Raw genomic sequence first — 19,344 nt, 5'->3', positions numbered from 1 at the left:
TTGTACCATTTTAGGTAAAAACAGCAATTAAAGAAAAACATTTCGTTTCGTACAAAATATATTTTAGAATAAACAGCTTTTTATCCACAGCAAAAATAAATGTTTAAAATACAATGTTTTATGGACGAGAGAGATAAGCATCAATTTCATTCTGTGCATGGTGATCCTGCACAAGATCACATTCACTGCTTTCCCTGTTCTATGAGTTTGGGATGGCTGCCATCTCTACCGTTTTACTGTGCCTTATAAGTCACCGAGCTCTGTGTGCTGACTCTCACACGTGCTCATTTCTACAGTGGATATAATAAATAAATAAAACAATAAATAACATTACTTGTAGTTATGAACTTTTTTGTCTGTTTAAAACAAATATTACAACAATATCCAATAGGAAATTAAATCAAGCAAATAATTGCTTTATTAATTATATCCAGTCTTATTAGTTTTAACTTTTGGTATAAATTATTTAGTTCTAAATGATTGCCTAATGCAACAATCTTATGTTTTAGGCTTTACTTTTTTATTACGTTAATTTGTTCCTGATTTTTTTTCTTATCTTTTATTAATCTTCACAGCTGTTTTTTTTTTTTAAAAATAGCGCTGCAGCGCCCTCACCAGGTGGCTATATGTAACTGGCGGTAACACCCGTCCCCATAGAGACAGGCTCCTACAACAGGGTTGCTCGTGCACCGTTAGAATCGCCAGTCCTCCGTCAGAGACGATGACAGCCTCAGTATGAAAGAGCCAGCTATTTGACATTAATGATTCCATCGAAAGCAGACATCTGTGGTGGTTGCCAATCGGAATTTTTATTATTACTGTTATTATTATAATTATTGGATTAACGACCATCAGCCACCAGGCGAAGCTTTATCCTGAGAGGCCGGAGATTTGTGTCGCTGGGCAGGGAGGAGTCTGTTATTTCAACGTTAGCTGAAGCCAGGCCAGCATGTCGGCGTTTTAACAATACATCCATCTCAAATACAAAGCTTCGGAGAGGATCCTAATGTGCTCTTAGAGGTGAGTCTTTGCTACATGTTATATTATTGCTGTTAAATGTTGCAACGCTAGCTAACCTGCCACTGATACAGTGGACATAGCGGTGCTAGGTTAATATTGGGTCGTTCTGTTCAACTGGACTCACAAGAACCAGCTGTCATTTACTAAAAAAAAATTATTTTTGGTTTCATTTTTGAAGCTAATTCTAAAAGAACACAGAGCTATCATTTATGCCCGGAAGTGCCCTATAGTTACTTCAGTCTAAGACATTATTAGCTGATAATCAGATAAATAGCCAACAGCATACATATAGAAGGTGTTTTGGGCTCATATGAATGGTCGTGCTGACTGACAGCAGAGGCGACTACAGCACCTGCAGGTCAGACGAGGTGAGTCTTTGTGAATTTCATGTTAACGGAGCCGGTGCTGTCAGTGAGCAGGGCCCCGGTTGTTGTCCTGAAATCGATGATGTAATGGTGTTGGCTTCATGAGAAGAAGTAATACCCGTGTGTCTCTATGTTCAGGATGGATGTGGAGGTGAGTGCTGGCAGGGACAGCACTTGGAGGAGAGCAGCGGCAGCAACAGCAAATGATGATGGTGCTGGTGGTGGTGGAGGAGGAGGGGTCATGGAGGCTCAGGTTGTACCGCTGGAGCTGTACGACTGTGCAAGAGCCAAAATAGACGCAAATCTCCGCTGGTTGTTTGCCAAAGCCTATGGCACAGGTAAGACTTTCTCTTGTGCTGCTGAGACCTTCTTGGATGTCAAGAATGCAAGAGGATTCATATCTTTTTATATGGATGAATATTTTATTGTGCATTTTGTCCTAGTAGTAGAAAGAGAGAAAGGTATATACCCTACAAAAGGTCCATGTCTAGAATCACATCTGAGTTGTGTGTAGTTATACAGATGCTACTATGACACAAATGACAATTTTAATAAAATGAAATTTGTGACCTTTTCAGTTTAAACATTATTGATTTCTAACTGTGTTATTAAACAGTCAGAATAACTGAAAACATCAGGATATGTTGACGTTAGGTTTCAAGTTTCCAGTTACTAGTCCTTTGTTTATGCAGATTGAGACTTCAGTCTACTTGGAAATCCACTATCCTATTTTTTGAGTGTTGATTTTCGACCACAACAATTGCAAATGTATTTTATGAGAATTAACTTTTCATACCGCGACAACATAGCAGCACTCCAGAGCGTCATTCCTGCGAGTGAATCCTTGGGCTGACATCTCGTGATGAGTCTTTCATGCACAGGTCACTGGCTTTGTCAGCTCTGATGAGGTCTGTTAAAATATTAAAAATGATTGCTCTACATAGGCAGGCTGTAAGTACTGCAAATGTCTGGAAATCACTCTTTGAATGTGGGTTTTTATGCCACACACTAGCAGATCTATCAGGAATGTGATCAGGAGGTCAGCTGTGCTCTGCAAGTCTCAGTTTTTGTTTTATCAGTAACAATAATGTATTTGGAAGTTGATCCGGAGGCAGTCATTTAGGAACGGAAAACTCATTGTTCTCATATCCACTTTATGAGTCAAGCAGTTGGAGTGCCTGCAATTAAAGTGTATCCATTCCTGTAGATGACTCAGGGAATTGACGCTGACATGGGAACTAAAACTGAAAATGCAGGGCTTATAATACCATAGAAATGAAGCCGAATGCTAAATTCTGCTCCAATCTACACACTGGGAATTACTGTATCTTTCAGATGACAATATAACTGTCATCTTCCATCAGTCATGTCAGCATGAGCAATCTCACATAAACAGATGGAGCATTTTAGTGTTTTACCATGAATGCGCAAAATATTGTATGCTTTCGTTGTGTAGACTAGAGCTTGGTGTTTGTTCGGGGCAGAGATAAGATGTCCATAATAAACACCAAACCATTACCATTATCTCAGAAAGCTTCCTGCTTCCCTTAATCTCATTGGCTCTTCCTGATGTGTGCCAGGGACTCTGGTGTCCTGTTTTATGCAGGCATTGATATAAAAGTCTATGAGGATTATACCAATACTATATGACATGGGACTCCTCAGTTTATTAAGCTATCACAACTATTTAGGTAGTAGGGAAATGATGAGCTAGATTGTCGCCGCCATTTATTCGCAGCTGTCATGTGGCGCTTATCATGACAGTCAGTTTTTGTTCCTGCTTAGCTTAATGTGGTGTGCAGCTAGCAATTATCACTTCGACAAAGAAGCAACTGAGACCATAATTAAGCAGGAAGTGGTAAATGTTTGGCACTTTTCCTTTAAAGAAATACTTAAATGATAAATTGAACACTTCAATAGATATACCTGATTGTTGTTGGACCTCGTTTTGCCTTCTGTCTTATTTCTTTATAGCATAGATTCAACAAACATTTCTCAGATTTTGGTTAATATTGGCATCATGCAATTGCTTTGCCAGCAGCACGTCCATGATGTGAATCTCCTGTTCCACCACATCCCAAAGGCGCTCTATTAGATTGAGATCTAGCGACTGCGGAGGCCATTTGAGTAAAGTGAGCTTATTGTTATGTTTAAGAACAAGTGTCTTCTGGAAGCAACCATCAGAAGATGGGTATGCTGTGGTCATAAACAGCTGGGCGCTTAGCAATACTCGGGTATCGTGCAGCTTTAAAAAAAAATGTTCATCTGGAGAGAAGAGATAAGTGTGGAAGACAGAACCACACTATCAGAACTCCTATTAGAGTGCAAACTGACGAACACACCGACACAGCAGTGCCGGGAGGACCGTGTTGTCTGTTGTGAAAGTCAGCACAGCAGTCACATGATTAAGTGTTTAATGGGATTGGACCTGAAGGCCTGTGTCTCTGAACAACACAGCCCGTTTGTTTAGACTCATGACATGTTTATTAATGGCCTGTGGAGAAACACTGAACGTTCCTGCACTGGAAACAGTTTCAAAGAAGAAACAGATAAACGGATAGTAAAAGTGTGTCGCTTTCAAACTACATAATTACTTTTTATGTACAGTTTTAATAGCTTTTAACAGTTGGAGTCAACAGTCTTATGTTGTATAATTTGTACAATAGTGGGCTCTAAAGGTCAGGGATATTGCTTTTATATTTTCTCCCACATAATGCTTAAGTGCTCTGTCACCTACTGTACAGATCAGTACAGTCCATAGATTTTTTGTTCTGTGCTTTACTTGATAAAAAAAATAGTTTTGAAATGGAAACTGAATGCCGTTTGAATGAACCGATACTGGAATAGTTGGATATTTAGGTAGATGTGGAAGTGCTGAGATTCTCCTGGGGCGCAGTTAGTGCTATCACCTTTCAGCTTGAGGGTTTCAGGTTTGAACTTGCTGAGGTCTTGCTCTCAGTTTGTTTGCCCTCAGTAAGCCTACATGGGTTTTCTATAAGTGCTCTGTTTTCCAGAAGCAAAGTTTTGTTTTTGTTTGTGTTGTTGTTTGGTTACTTGGCATATCTGTATTGGCTTTATACTTGGATGGTGGCAAGAATGGTTGCCTGTGCTGTTCACTCCGGGATGGACTGGCCACCTGTTCAGGGTGTATCCTACCCTTTGCCCAGTGTCAGTTGGGATAGACTCCAGCTCCCCTGTGATTTCAGTTGGATAAGCAGTTAGAAAATGATACATGGATGGATGGCTGTATTAGTGATCTCTCATGCACAATAATAAATGCGTACAATTAGAATAAAGGATCTGGAAAATTGGTGCCCACCTTTTCAGTTCTGTCTGCTTTGCCATGCTTTCAGGTGGGATTGGCTTATTGACTTACAGGCTATGTTTGCCCAACATGCTGTCTTCAGGAGGACTGTTCATTGAGCCGTCTTATTGGAGAGAAATGTTGCATACCCCTGCAGAGCCCGGAGTCTGATAGCTCTGCCTTAACTGTCAGCAGGATTTCTGCTGGTCAGTCTGACCTTTGTGCTTGAAAGAATAAGAACAAAGACTCATACATGCACACTGGGCTGGGTTTAAGTCCTGGATCAGATAGACGATAAATATCTAAGCAGTATTAACTACTAGAATTATGGAGGAGAACCTCTCCTTTCAAATTTATTGCTGCACACACACATACACATGCACACATCTCCTGATGTCAAGGTCCGTGAATCAATTCACTGAGCAGGAGCCGGGACAGCATCCCAGCCCCCGCCTCCGGCCTCTCCATCACCACAGCAACCAGGGAGGAAGAGGAACCATTCTGGGACAGCTAAGAGTGAGGAAGTGGGGGTATTTGTAAGAGGAAAACAAAACAGAGGAGCTCAGACATGCAGGGGTGTGTTTTCTCACATGATCTAGAATTCTCATTCACATATGGCAGCGCTACATCAGCGAAGCGTGCAATAGATCCTGTATGTGGACCATGACAAGCAAGCAGTCTGTCGTAAAAGACACAGCTGAGGTCTTCGCAGTCAGATGTAGTACCGAGCCTGCTGTGTGTGCGTTTTCCACTGATGGATGTTTGTCTGTTACATCACAGTCAGCATCATCCCTAATGTGAAGCAAAACGAGAACACATGCTTTTGTTAACTGATGCAAGTATAGCTGCTTATCTTCTCTTCTCACACTTTTATTCATCACTGTCATCGCTCAGTTCTGGAGATGTTTGACTTAGAAACAAACAGTCCCTCAAGAAGCCTGGCAGGGTGTAACTGCTAGTCCAAACCAATCATTTGATAGAGAAACCATAGATAATGGCAGTTAAAAGCAGTGCATTTTAGGCATATCTGTGTATGCGGACATTACAATATTTTAACAAGACAAAGATGTGCAAGGAAGCTCTATCTGGCTACGAGGTTTGCTGTACTGTCAGAGAGATAATTTGACATTTTGGAGCGATACACTTGTTCATTTTCTGCTGAGTTAGATGCAAAGATCAATATTATTCTCTTGTATGCACACCATCTCTGAAGCTGGAGCCAGAAGCAGTTAGCTTATCCTTGCAAAAAGACTGTGCACAGAAGCAAACAAACAAACCTAGCTCTTCAAAGTTAAAAAAAGAGCTAGAGTCTCCTAGAGACCTCATCATTTGCTTGCCAACATTCCTTCATTTCTGTGGTTATTCAAACAAGATGTAATGTAGTAATAGCTGAGCTAAGAGGTGCTGTAGACACAGATTTACTGCTTCCCCCTCCATCCACTTTTACGTTAACCTACACTAAGCACCTTCTGGTTTTTATTGTAAAATAGATACCACTGTGCCTGCTACCCATTTACTGATTTATCACAGAAATAAATTATACAGTTATACACTTTGTTTAGAGCAGTACACACCCACTCATACCCCTCTATGATGGACAGAACTACTAAAATACTAAATCCACTACAAGTTCAGGTCAGTTTTACATTAGCTTGCATGCTTATAATATTCATTATCAGATGGCTTTGAGGGTTTTTTTTTTTTTTTTTTGGGGGGGGGGGGTGACAAGAAACAACAGAGTTTCAACACACAGAAATTTCGTGAATGCTTCGGGCCTTAACTCCTGGATTAACATGTCCAAGACATAAAAATAGCTTTGGCATGTCCATGTGCATGAGCAGGAGCTGGAGAGTGCTAGGCTGGCTTGGACGACACCATTAGCTTAACTATCACCACTAAGTCCCCGTTGGCTAAGTGGCTTAGGGCTTCAGGCCCAAGTGCTGTTTAACCACTGACTTTGAGTGCTCTCCTCATGCACTGGTTTCTTCTTAGACGGTCTAATACCCTTTAAAGCCTGTGTACTAGGAGCTTCTCTGTTACATAACACAGCAAGGCATTGGTTGGACACGTGTTGTATAAAAATAGTTTGTGTGTGTGGTTGTAAAGTGTGATTTGTACCTTTATACAACTTTGATAGGTAAAAAAAACTTGCTGCTCCCATTGTGGCTCTCATTTTGAAAGCATTTTGTTTGCCATCAATCCTTCCCCCAGATCATGTTCCTGCAGACCTGCGGGACCCCTTCTACACAGACCAGTATGAGCAGGAACACATCAAACCCCCCATCATCCGCATGCTGCAGTCTGGAGATCTCTACTGTCGTGTGTGCGGGCTCATCCTTCACGCCGAGCAGGCCAGCTCACTCCAAAACCACCAGTCTGTCATCCAGGCTCTGTCGAGAAAAGGCATCTATGTCCTGGAGACCGACAACGCGCCAGTTTCAGATCTGGATCTCAGCGCTTCTCCCATCAAAATGGTAAAATGTGTCTTTCTAGATTGTCAGAAAAAGCAGACTCAGTTTTCTGAAAGATGAGTCACATTTCGGCAACGTCCCAAAGCCAGATTCTGTGATTCATGTGTAGCAGTTGTAACAGTGACAAAATAACAAATATTTAATTTGCTTTCATTTCACTGATTTACACACCTCCCCAAAAATCTCTTTGTTTTTTTTCCCATTGTGGTTAGTATTCCTCTGTAATAGTATAACCCAGTAACCTGGCAACCCACACTTACCATCTGTTAACAAGCTAATCTGACTTTCCAGAGCCAAATGTGAGCTAGTAGTGTTGGAATAAATAATGCACCAATGTAACAGAATTATTCATCAGGCAAAATGGATCAAAAAGTTTTTCATGAATTTTCAATTTTCTCTTGATGATTTCCATAATCCTGAAAATGTGCTCTAAATGCAAAAACAACACATAAAAGGGAATGATTATTATATAAAAACAATATTGTACCATTACCATTATACCATTACTACTATACTAAAGTGAATCTGTGATTCCCAAATATTTAATACATAGAAAGACTTCATGAATGTGGGGTTGTCACAGTAGGGGGCAGGAAAAGTCATTTCCGCCTAAGGCTTCTCAAATGCTATGTATCTAATGATGGATTCAAAGATAGCTCTTTATCTGTTCTCCCAGAGCGCACACATCCACCTCATTGATTCCCTGATGATGGCCTATACGGTGGAGATGATCAGCATAGAGAAGGTGGTGTCCAGTGTCAAGCGCTTTTCAACCTTCAGTGCCTCAAAGGAGCTTCCTTATGACCTGGAAGATGTGATGCTGTTTTGGATCAACAAGGCAACAATTAAACAGTGTTATTGTTATGACATGTTATTGTATGATGTTATTGTTTGTGTGTTCGTCTGTCTGTGCTAACCTGCTGTATTCTTTGGTGTTTTAGGTGAACATAAAGTTGAGGGAGATCACAGAAAAAGAGTGTAAAATGAAGCAACATCTTCTTGACTCACCGAGTCACCAGAAGGTAATGATAATATAATAACAACAATAATAACTTTATGTATATAGCACCCTTTAAAAACAAGTTTCAGAAAAATACACTCACTGGCTACTTTGTTTGGTGCACATGTTCTGTTGCTTGGGGAAAAGCCAGACTGCTTGCATTTGATATGATTGCAGCAGTAACTCCAATAACCACTCCTTACAACCAAAGTATGCAGATGAGTGTTTCTGAATGCAGAGAGTAGGGTGCAAACACCCTTGCAGATGAGCTACAGCAGCATAAGACCACACCGGGTGCCAGTCCTGTCAGCTAAGACCAGGAAATGGAAGTTATAATTCAAACAGGCACATCAGAATTGAACAATAGTAGATTGCCTGGTCTGATGAGCCTTATTTTTCTGCTATGACATTCAGAAGTAGTTTAAACTCCACCTCAGCATTATTGCTGATCTATTACATCATGGATGTGCAGCAGGCAGCAAGTGCATGATATTAACATGTAAATATGGACTAAAATCTCTGATAGATGTTTCCCTGTTCTACATAGAGTGAAGGGAGTGCTGAAGGGAAAAGGGAGTCTGAGTATGAGCAACGTGCACATAACAAAGTGTTCAGAGAGTGTAGCTTCCCCTGTCTTGAAAAGAGTCTGTCTTAAGTGATGTTTTTTGCCTTTGTCTAATGTCCTACATGTGTGCATCTTGTCCTTAAAATACATATTAATTGTCAAGTAATCAGTTCTGTCTTCTACTGACATTGTCTGGCAAACCTGTGATCAGATATTCAAACATTTTTATTTGTGTGTGTTTGCACCTCATGCTTAAAGGATATATATATCATGCTTTATATTTTTAAACTACTGTCCCTATTATTTGAGGGCTTTAGGATAATTAAGCTGTGGGATTCTTTGTGGGGAACCAGTTTTTAATGTATTATATTTTTAACATAGGGATTTTTTTTTCAAATTGTGTCTGTCATCATTAAGTTTGTGCTGAGTAAGCTTTTGGTAGTTAGTGTTTTAACGTATCAACAGATGTGCAGACAGTTGCCGCTGGATTGACGCTTGCATTAACTAGCTGCATCATTAGTAGCACAGTGTGTCTTTTGAGCTATGTCTCATTTCAGTTGTTCCCCCGTGATTCCTGAATAAATAGATATTGCTGATGCTTTCATTCGAACCCTTTCCGGTTATCTTTAAGACCAGATCTGCCTCCTTCCAATCAGGAGAAGATTCGATTCCTTCTGGCTGTGTCTGACCCTTTACTTGTCTGTTGCTCTTCCTCTTTGTGTCTCCCTCCCAAATTAACTCCCTCGTGTGCCTCTTGGATACTAGTCTCCCTCCAAATGGTACTGGAAGCTTGTACCTGTAAGTGCCACTGCTTGCAATCACCTGTGTGAATGTCAATGTGTCAACTGGAGGTGTGTGAGGTTGTGTATGTGTGTGCATCAGATGTGGCAGCGTAATGGAAAGCTGGGAAAAAACTAGACTAACAGGATGAAGGAAAAAGGGAATATATTTATGGGTGTTATATAAATGCAGTAAATTGTATAAGGAAGATGACACAGTGGCCCTTACTGGCAAAGGAAGGAACATCACCATGCTCGTTTGCTTTTATTTTCAAATCCTTTTTTACATCCTTTAATATTCAGCTGAGCTCATTCAGTCCTCAACTTCCTCCTCCCAAACCATCCATTTATCCACCCAGTGTTAGAATGGCTCATGGCTTCTTTTATTTCACCATTAACTTCCTCCCAATATCATTTCTTTCTGACCTCACTAGCCTGATATATTGCATGCTCTGGCTCATTGCTTACTGGAACCTGTGGAGTTCTCTCGTGTGGTAAAGTATTCATCATTAACCCCTTTCGTTACTTCATTGTACGGTTTATGACTTTTTCTCTTGCATATCCACGCAATACTTATCTGTGTTATGCTTAGCTTAAATATTTTATATGAGAATCATTAGCACCCTTCCCGATTCGTATCAGCGAAGACACACATTATGCACCACATGACATGTCACAACCAAGAAGCCCTAGACCCCAGTTAGTGCTGAAGAGAAGCAGAGATTAGTTTACAGCATGTGAGATGTTATGTTTATCTGACAAGTGAGAGTGTGATTCAGTGATTCATTAGACAAATGTGTGCACACTGTGTAATCCTAGGCCTTCTCTTGGTGTGTAGGTGCGTTACCGCAGAGATCACCTATCAGGTCGAACGCTCCAGCACTTCCCCTTGTTGGACGACCTGTTGAAAGACATGTGTGATGGCACAGCTCTGCTGGCTGTGATCCACTTTTATTGCCCAGAACTCGTTAGACTGGAAGGTACTGTAACACAGCTCTATTCAAGCCAGAAGTGTAGCACATACTGTAGCTGTCAATTTATCCTAATGTTATATAAGTCAGGATAGTTTTACCAAGAGGTGAATTAAAAGATCAATACGACTGTGAAGCAAAAGGAGCAGTATCTATGAATTTAAAAGGTTTAAGAGTACAGAGTAAGCCTGATAGCGTTGTCCTGTTGTGTGCAGATATCTGTCTGAAGGAGGTTCCCTCTATCAGTGAAAGTGTTTACAATATCCAACTACTGATGGAGTTTTCAAACGAGTATTTGAACAAATGCTTCTATCTGAAGCCTGAAGACCTGCTGTACTCCCCACCGGTACTAAAGGTGAGCTTGGAAACATAAAACACTTTTATAGTTACAATAAAATCACTGTACATTTATTTTTGAGTAAAAGTAACGTTAAATTTAACTGCTTAACTATTATACCTCAACAAAAGACGTGTTTTATGGATTTGTCCTTGTGGTCCTGCTCCTCTTGCCCTCAGTCTCAACACCTGATAGTGAATTGCTTTAAGCGATGGATTAAATCTAAAGAATACATATAAAGCCCAGTGTGCCTTGATCCTGTGCTATGCTGCTTTTTTGTCATGTCTTGCTTTTCTTCCTGATAGCGTCAGTTTTTGATGTCTTACAGAATAATGTGATGGTCTTCATTGCCGAGCTGTTTTGGTGGTTTGAGATTGTGAAGCCAGACTTTGTTCAACCCCGGGATCTTCAGGATATCAGAGATGGTATGGCACACTTTCTGCCTTCATCCATCAGTTTTGATTGAATAACACAAAAAGCACAGTCGCTACATGTACACAGATTGATTTGATGACTATATATATATATATATTTGTATTTACTGAAATGTTAGTGGCTGTTGTGAAAACATGCCATTCTTCTATTTCCACAGTGAGACTGCTGCTGCAGCCTAAAACTTCTCGATCCTATGTACCCATCTCCAACATCACTAAACGAAGTTTCCTGACATCATCGCACTCTGCTGACACCCTGGCCACGCCCACAAGCCCTGACCTCAGGTATCATTACAAAAAACATCTATTGAGTCACTAGTCCAGAAAAAAAGAGTTTGGCTGTCTTTTCCCTAAGATCAAAAACAAAACAAAACAAAATTAACTAATGTTTTAAAAGTTACACATATACAAAATTATACAACATTAGGGCTAAACTACTGACACGATTGAGGTCTTGGGTTTATTGCATCAGATCATTTAAGCAAAGTGATTGGCTTTTATATTTCCCAGTTTAGCTTTTGATTGGGTCTTTGGTCACAGGACCCAGACAAGCATCATCTTGGCTCTTCTCCTAAATGAAGATCTGTGGGATGATTCGGAGTGCGGTGTCTCTCTTTTGTGTCTCTGCGGTAGTGTTTTAAATGCCTCTGCACTAAATATTTAAGCAATGTAAACTTAGTAAATTAAGAGGTTATTAATTTATACAATGATATAGATATACAATAATAATTTACACAGCTAATATCTCTCTCTCTCTATCTCTCTCATGCAGCACTAAATCAAGCTCCACAAGCCCATCTGTGCTGCCTCTGAGACAGAGACAACAGAAAGTGGTTGAGGAGACCACTCCAGGTAAAAAAAAAATCATCTGTGTTCTGAGCTGAGGTTTCTGCCTGAAGTCAAGAAGTAAATATATTTTTTCCTAACATGGATCATGTATTCTTTGTGCAGATATAAGGCATAGGCCTAACTCTCTGATAGGCCCAGATGCGCAACATCAGGGCTCCAAAATGGCCTGGCCAGAGAGAAGGACGAGGTGAGTGGTATACAGTAATTGGTTTATTCAGTTTCATGTTGCAGAATCTATCAGTATGACAAATTCTTTTGTTCAGCTTACCTAACTCATTTTCCTCCTTCTGTACTATTATCTCATCCAGGCCTTTATCCCAGCCTGCATCCTATGCCCTGCATTTTGCCCCAGAGGATGATGCAGACAGTATCAGTCTTGCTCGCTCCATTAGCAAAGACAGCTTAGCCTCCAACATAATGAGCATTACTCCTAAACACATGCTGGGTGCGGGTCTGTCTCAGCATAGACTTAGTGGTCAAAGCCTGCTTAGTCACATGCGCATAGAGGATGAAGAAGAAGAAATAGAAGAGGAGGAACTGGTTGCCGTTATCCATCCTTCTGTATTTTCTAGACATCGAATCGGGAGCAACATGGAGCAGGACGAGCTGGAAATGCAGAGTGCAGCTCCTGCCTCAAAAGTATGTAATGCTTCTCGTCCTTCCTGTTTCGATGCGGGCCCTTTTACTCTGGACTGCCGAGGCGACAGCTATTATCTGGAGCCTTTGTTGCCTGCCATCCCTAAAATGGCCAAAGAGAAAAGCATCAGCCTGAACAAGCAGGAGGAGAGCGGTGAGAGTCGCTGCAGAGGCACGGGAAATGCAAGAAATGCAACGGCCGGTGTCCCGCGGACCTCACAGAGGAAATCCCCCAGCAGCTGTACACCCACGCAAGTGGTGGAATCAGTTCCTAGCTCTCTCAGGCAACTGATCGAGGATTCAGCAGTCGACTCTCAGCCTGGAAAGAAGCAATCTGAAGGCTTTTTCCTTCACTTGTCAGATGAGCCAGACCAGCACAGTTCTTTCTCCATAGATTGCATGCCAGAGGCAGGGCCCGATTCTGACTCTGACATCGCAGACCTGGAGGAGGATGAAGAGGAAGAAGATCAGATGGAGCTGATGAAAGAGGAGGTGAAGGGAGGGAGGGGAAAGTGCCCAGAAGAGGACGACACGGCTGAATTTGGAGAATTTGGAGAGGGAGAGTCAGCCAAACTCAGAGAAGACATGAAGGTAAGCGAGCGGGAGGATAAGGAAGATTGCAGTGGGCGCTCTAGCCCTTGCCCTAGTACCATATCATGGGCGAGCAGCTGCAGTGCTTCGGGCAGCGCCAGTGTCAAGATGACCAGCTTTGCAGAGAGAAAGCTCCTCAAACTTGGTCTCCGTGACGGATACTCAAGTACCAGCAGCTCCCAAAAGACAACACCTGATGGCTCTGATGTCACCCCCTGCCCTCCCTGGCAACTGAGGAATGACTCCACCTCGGGTTTGCTGGGGAAAGAACCGAGCACTGTGATGGGGAAGAATACGGCACTTAGTTCTCCAGTTGTGCCTTCAGAGCTACTGCAACTTCACATGCAACTGGAAGAGCAGAGACGCGCAATCGAATATCAGAAGAAAAAGATGGAGACGGTGTCAGCCAGGCAGAGATTAAAGCTTGGGAAAGCTGCTTTCTTGAACATTGTTAAGAAGGGTGGGGGGCGCAGCGACACTCTTCCTTTACCCCTCAAACACTCCAAGGAATCCTTGGCGCTAACATCTGCTGACAGGAGTAAATCAAAGAGCCAGACCAGCAGAGATGATTCTTGTCTTGATGCTCTAAAGGTTCGAACAAAGGGAGGTCAAAGAGAGGAAGGACCGATGAACACAGACAACAGATTAAACGCTCTCTCCCAGGATAACGGAGCTGAACCTGATATAAATGAGTGCTCCCGTTCCATAGAGCTGCTCAATGAAGCTATTAGTACTATTCAGCAGCAGATGATGCAACTCTCATTACAGCAAAACCTGCTCATGAAGCAGAGCGTGGCCTCCCCTCCAGACTTGGTGCCGTCAGGCCCAAGCACACCCCCTGACACAAACCCAACACAACAAACACCTTCTACCTCAGACTCCAGATCTTATGCAGTTCACTTTGTAGATATCAGTGCCGGCAGTGCTGCACCAACTCGTCGTCCTCCCAAGCTTAGCTCCAGCCAGCGCAGCAAAGCCCCAGAGCTGAAACAGAGTAAAGAAAACAGCAAGAGTGTCAAAAAATCAAACATCCAACTTCCAGAATGTGCTGAAGGGGAGGAGGTGGAGAGTACTGCTGAGAGCTCTAGGACTGAGAGAAGCCTTCAGAGGAACACCACCTTCAGGGTCCAAGACAGCACAGGAGAGGGAACAGGGCGCCTCTCAGACAAACTCAAATCACCAGACCCACCAGTTATCTCCAGTACGACTCAATTTCCATCACAGGATGGAGAGCAGGAGAAGGACGCAGCTGTCAGGTCAAGGATGGAGGTTGCCAGTGGGGAGGAGAGCACAAGAGTCAAGGGTCAGCTGATTGAAGTCGACTTGTCAGAGCTCAAAGATCAACTCGAGGATGGCACTGTAGACGCCCCAGACTGCGTGGCAGAAGGCGAGCAGAAGAACGTGTTGGGCTTCTTCTTCAAGGTGAGATGAAGATGTTTACACATTTTGTTGTACTGTGTTTTAATTTCAATGTGGTATATTGGAGGTTTTTCTTTAATCTTCCAGGATGATGAAAAGGCAGAGGACGAAATGGCGAAACGTCGCGCTGCCTTCCTCCTCAAACAGCAGCGCAAAGCCGAAGAGGCGAGACTACGCAAACTTCAGCAGGAGGCTGAGAGCGAGCTCAAGCGTGATGAGGCCCGGTGAGTTTGGACATGAAATCACATGTTAAGAAATGATAAGGAGTGGTCCAAGGCGTGGGTGGGCATCTGGCCGCTGTATTAACTTTCCTTCTGTTTGCTCAAGGCGAAAGGCTGAAGAGGATCGCATTCGTAAGGAGGAAGAGAAGGCACGGCGAGAGCTGATTAAGCAGGAATACTTACGGCGGAAGCAACAAGCCCTGATGGAGGAGCAGGGTCTGGTCAAACCTCGCCCACGGACCAAAGCCCGCAGGAACAGGCCTAAATCGCTGCACCGTGAAGAGTCCAGCGGTCTCTCCAAAGGATCCGCTACACGTAAGAGTGTCTCTAGTACTTAAGCAGTAAAAATGTGATCGTGTTGTCGTCCTCTGAGTATCTGTGTGTGTGCGTGTGTGTCGTGCAGGTAATTCTCTGAAGGTTTCCATGTTGATCAAAGCCCAGGACTCTGCAGCAGGCTGCAGGGGAGGTGAACCTTCTTAAGCTGCTCTGCATGATGTGGACACGACTGATAAAAATAGGAGTGGATTTCAGAATAGGAAGATCAGTCCGTCTTTTTTCAGAGCAGACACTTCTGATTGGCTTTGATACACTTGTTTTATTGTTTTATGTGCAGCTTATTGTGTCTCTTTGGTCTTACATGTGCTTTTTTTTAACTACATTGTTCTTTTTTTAATTATTGCTGTGAAAGTGCAGTAGTTCAGGCATAAAACTGGGCAAACAGCACTTGGCTAAGGAAAGTAGCTGATGCTAAATCCTTCTGTCTCCATTTTCAGCCGATCTGAGCTGCAGTCATCGAGGATCAACGCTCTCTTTGGCAACTGATGCAGACAGCGTTATCTCCGGAGGGGCAGAGTCAAACAGGTGAGAGTTTGGCTGTATAAAAGCAGAGAAAATTTGTGTCCATGTTGTGTGTCTTTGCACTAATTTGATTTTGGTGCATTTTTTTAGGGCTGGATCTGTGTGCTCTATGGAGTCATTCCCCCTAAGCAGGGCCTCCAGCAGGAACATGGAACGGGACTGGGAGAACGTCTCTATAGCCTCTTCCATTACTTCGAATGAGTATACTGGTGAATAGAAATGCTGAAAAAAAGATTTATTTCCATCATCACAAAACCAACATTTATTTTTAAAGATTGGTGCAAAACAAATTTTCTATTTTGTCACATTCTTAATGAAAGAGACATTTAGATAAATGTGTTTTTATGCTATTTGTCAATGAAACTGTGAAAAGGTTGATGGCTCTTCTGTATAACCAGGCCCAACAAAACAGTTAGCTTAGCCTTAAGCACAGATTGTAATATCCACTGGACCTCAAGCCATGACTTCACAAACTTTGCTACAAGCTTGAACAGCAGTTTGCCACTGCATCTACTCCCTCCTTCAGTTTTGATGCTAAGCTATGCTAGGCTAATCGGCTCCTTATTCTAGCTTTATAATTGCTTTAAAAATATGAGAGAAGCATTGATATTCCCATGTAACTCAGCAAGAAAAGAGTTAGGCCTGTTTTCTATTATAACCTAAACCACTCCTTAAACGGTTAGAGACCTGTATGGCATTTACTGATCTTCTTGGTTTGGTTCATATGCTATAGGTCCCAAACTCTTCAAGGAGCCGAGCTCCAAGTCCAACAAGCCAATCATCATCAATGCCATCGCCCACTGCTGCCTGGCCGGAAAGGTTAATGAAGTGCAGAAGAGCGTTGTTCTTGAGGTCAGTGAACACACAGCAGTAATACCTATGAAACTGTCTGGGAACTTTGTGTATATCATAGTAAAACATTTTAACGTGTTATTGAAACAGTACTATGCAAAAGTCTTGAGCCACCCGTCCTTCCTTTCTATTTTCCTTTCAAGAAGCCAGACTTTCTAACATAAGAGACAACTTAGCTAAGGACCCGTTTTAAATTGCAAGCTCACAATTTTAGATTAGTTTAATGTTAATGTAATGTCAAAGATAACACAATTTGTTGGGCAAATAATTTCATTTTTCCAACAATAAGGTGATTCCCAAAGAGCTATCAGCTGGAAAGTTCTATCTCAGCATGGTGTGCAGTGGACAAGTGGAGGACAAAAGAAGAAGTAGTAGGCCTTAAAAACTATATACAACAGATGAACTTTATCTGAAAATCATCCCAATGTTTAAATGGTTGTTAATATATATGGAGGAGGTTAGGAAAGACATGCAACAATATGTGAAACACAGTGGAACAGGTGGTCATACCAAATATTGACTATATTACCATGTATGTTTGCACATTTCAATAAATCACTGCAGCTATTTTCAGCAGACTACAAAGAAATAAGTGGAAGCTGAAGACTTTTGCATAGTACTTTTAATTTTTTACCACATTCAAAAATTCAGTTTTAAATTCTCAGGAACTAGAAAAGTGCGAGTCCAATCACCTGATCATCCTCTTCCGTGACGGCGGGTGCCAGTTTCGCGCCATTTACTCGTACTCTCCGGACACTGAGGAGATCATCAAGTTTTCAGGCACAGGACCGCGCACCATCAACCGAAAGATGATCGACAAGCTCTACAAGTACAGCTCAGACCGCAAGCAGTTCACTGTCATCCCCGCCAAGACTGTGTCGGTCAGCGTGGACGCTCTGACCATCCACAATCACCTGTGGCAGGTCAAGAGACCAGGGAGTGCACGAAGAAAATGAGAAAGGGGGACATTTGTAACCATTTCTGGTCCCATCTGCTACTGTTGGGCAGGCCCCAATAAGCGTGGAGACGACTGTCATGTCATTAGAGGGTTCAGATATTCAAAAGTATTGCATTCTGTTGTATTAGCTTTTTATTCTGTATGTCACACTGCAGGGTTTTAATTTGTGGGGATATCCTACATTTAATTAGGCACTTCTTTTTATGTAGCACCCCCACTACTGAATCTACTGGTACCAAGTGCAAGTGTAGACACGCAGGGATGAACCTGACAGTGTCTTGTAACATTTACTGTTCCAGCTTGGCAAAGAAGTACCCGACTGCTGTGATTAATCCAGGCTGCGCATACAGAGGACTCTTCTACTACTCGTATGTGTTTTTATGACGAGGGAGCTTCGAACAGACTTTTCTTATGTCCGTGTGGAATGGATGTTAGCAAGTGGTAGTCTTCTTTTCTATTTAGTGTGTTTGGAGAAGTGCGTCAGTCTTTGTGTTAGGGGGAGGGGAGAGCAGACTGCAGTTCTTCTGCATTTGGCCCTGAATGTGTTTACTCTTTTGATTATGCTTTAAATCTTCTGACAACCAAGCAAATGTTTTTCGGGGGGGGGGGGGGGGGGGGGTATTTGTGCTGCTGTTACAGTGGAAAACAAAATAATGTTGTTTTTACCTTAAGGGAAATTGTACTGGTATTTATCTCAAACCTGAAGCAATTTAAACACTGCATTAAAGGGCAGCCTACGGAAATAATCGCACACATATATAAACATATATTCCGATGTGAGCCCTGTGAGATCACCGATTAGCTCACATCACTGAACTAAAATTGACTGGTCTATGCCACTGAGCTGTTTGCCTCTCACATATAACCGCTGGCTGGATGTTGGCGAGATGTTCGTTTTTAATGCCGCTTCTGGCGCTTCACACTAGTAATTTCCTTGCAGTGACTGATGTCAGCAGCTGGTACAGTGTTTGGGAAAACTGCACAATACTTGATATTTGTTTGCTGCGTTTTGTACGTTTTTGAGCAGTATTTTTTGTACGTTGCGTACAAGTTATGTTTACAAAAAAAAAACAAAAAAACAGGCACTATTTCGAGGTTTGTTCTGTTACAGGCATACAGAGCTGAGTCTTGTCCGTGTTATATTGAATGTTTATTTATTTTGATTAAATATAATAAATGCAGCTAGGTACATTTTCTTGCTAAAGTTGCCTTAATGTGTCTTTTTTCTGCTCTCCGTTTCCACTCTGTATTTACTAAACGAGGGGGATGCACAAGTCCTTTTTATGGATTGCTAAGAACTACTAAATGCCACACAGTCAGCACCTGCAGCTGGCAGTTAAAGCTAGAAAATGAAGATCTGCGGAGGACATATGGTCAGGAGAGTGAGCAATAGTTATGGTTGCTGATCAGGAAGTACAATTAAGTCCAGTTAGAAAAACACTGCACAACTGTGACTTGTTTGCTATGGTTACCAGTAAGTACATCCCATGATTCAGTCATTTATAGGAGGACCTGAAATCACCCGCTAAACAACCATCACCCTCACATGGCCATGCTTAACAGTTAGTGTCCGGGTTTTTTTTTGCTGATATGCTGTTTGGTTCTTGCCAAATCTGGTCCTCTGTATTATGGTCAACATCTCCCCTTTGGCACAAAAGCAAACGCAGCTTATCAACATTTATGGTCATGATTTGGATTTGTTTTGCAGCAGGTG

At 42.1% G+C, this 19,344-nt stretch overlaps 1 protein-coding gene across 6 annotated transcripts; it reads left to right on the top strand.

Annotated features, from left to right (window-relative positions):
- Positions 1-486: 486 nt before the first annotated feature.
- camsap1a (calmodulin regulated spectrin-associated protein 1a) lies at positions 487-18,834 on the top strand. 6 transcript variants are annotated; one of them, XM_026173438.2, is made up of 20 exons: positions 487-1,020; positions 1,524-1,723; positions 6,901-7,163; positions 7,837-7,998; positions 8,102-8,182; positions 9,939-9,998; positions 10,343-10,484; positions 10,691-10,830; positions 11,141-11,237; positions 11,405-11,531; positions 12,019-12,098; positions 12,198-12,282; positions 12,404-14,744; positions 14,829-14,965; positions 15,069-15,277; positions 15,366-15,428; positions 15,736-15,823; positions 15,911-16,029; positions 16,554-16,672; positions 17,338-18,834. In XM_026173438.2, exons 2-20 carry the CDS (start codon positions 1,525-1,527, stop codon positions 17,626-17,628), a joined length of 4,803 nt encoding a protein of 1,600 aa, XP_026029223.2. In that variant the 5' UTR covers positions 487-1,020; position 1,524; the 3' UTR covers positions 17,629-18,834. The 6 variants fall into 6 exon arrangements, with proteins under 6 accessions (XP_026029223.2, XP_026029224.2, XP_026029225.2 ...); XM_026173439.2 differs by lacking the exon at positions 9,939-9,998 and adding an exon at positions 9,491-9,523 and having other exon boundaries at positions 488-1,020; XM_026173440.2 differs by lacking the exon at positions 9,939-9,998 and having other exon boundaries at positions 488-1,020.
- The last annotated feature ends 510 nt before the right edge of the window (positions 18,835-19,344 follow it).

This window comes from Astatotilapia calliptera, chromosome 7 (genome assembly GCF_964374335.1).
Source record: "Astatotilapia calliptera chromosome 7, fAstCal68.1, whole genome shotgun sequence".
NCBI lineage: Eukaryota > Metazoa > Chordata > Actinopteri > Cichliformes > Cichlidae > Astatotilapia > Astatotilapia calliptera.
Note: the sequence above shows the minus strand (reverse complement) of the source record. Positions and strands in the feature narration are given on the sequence as shown.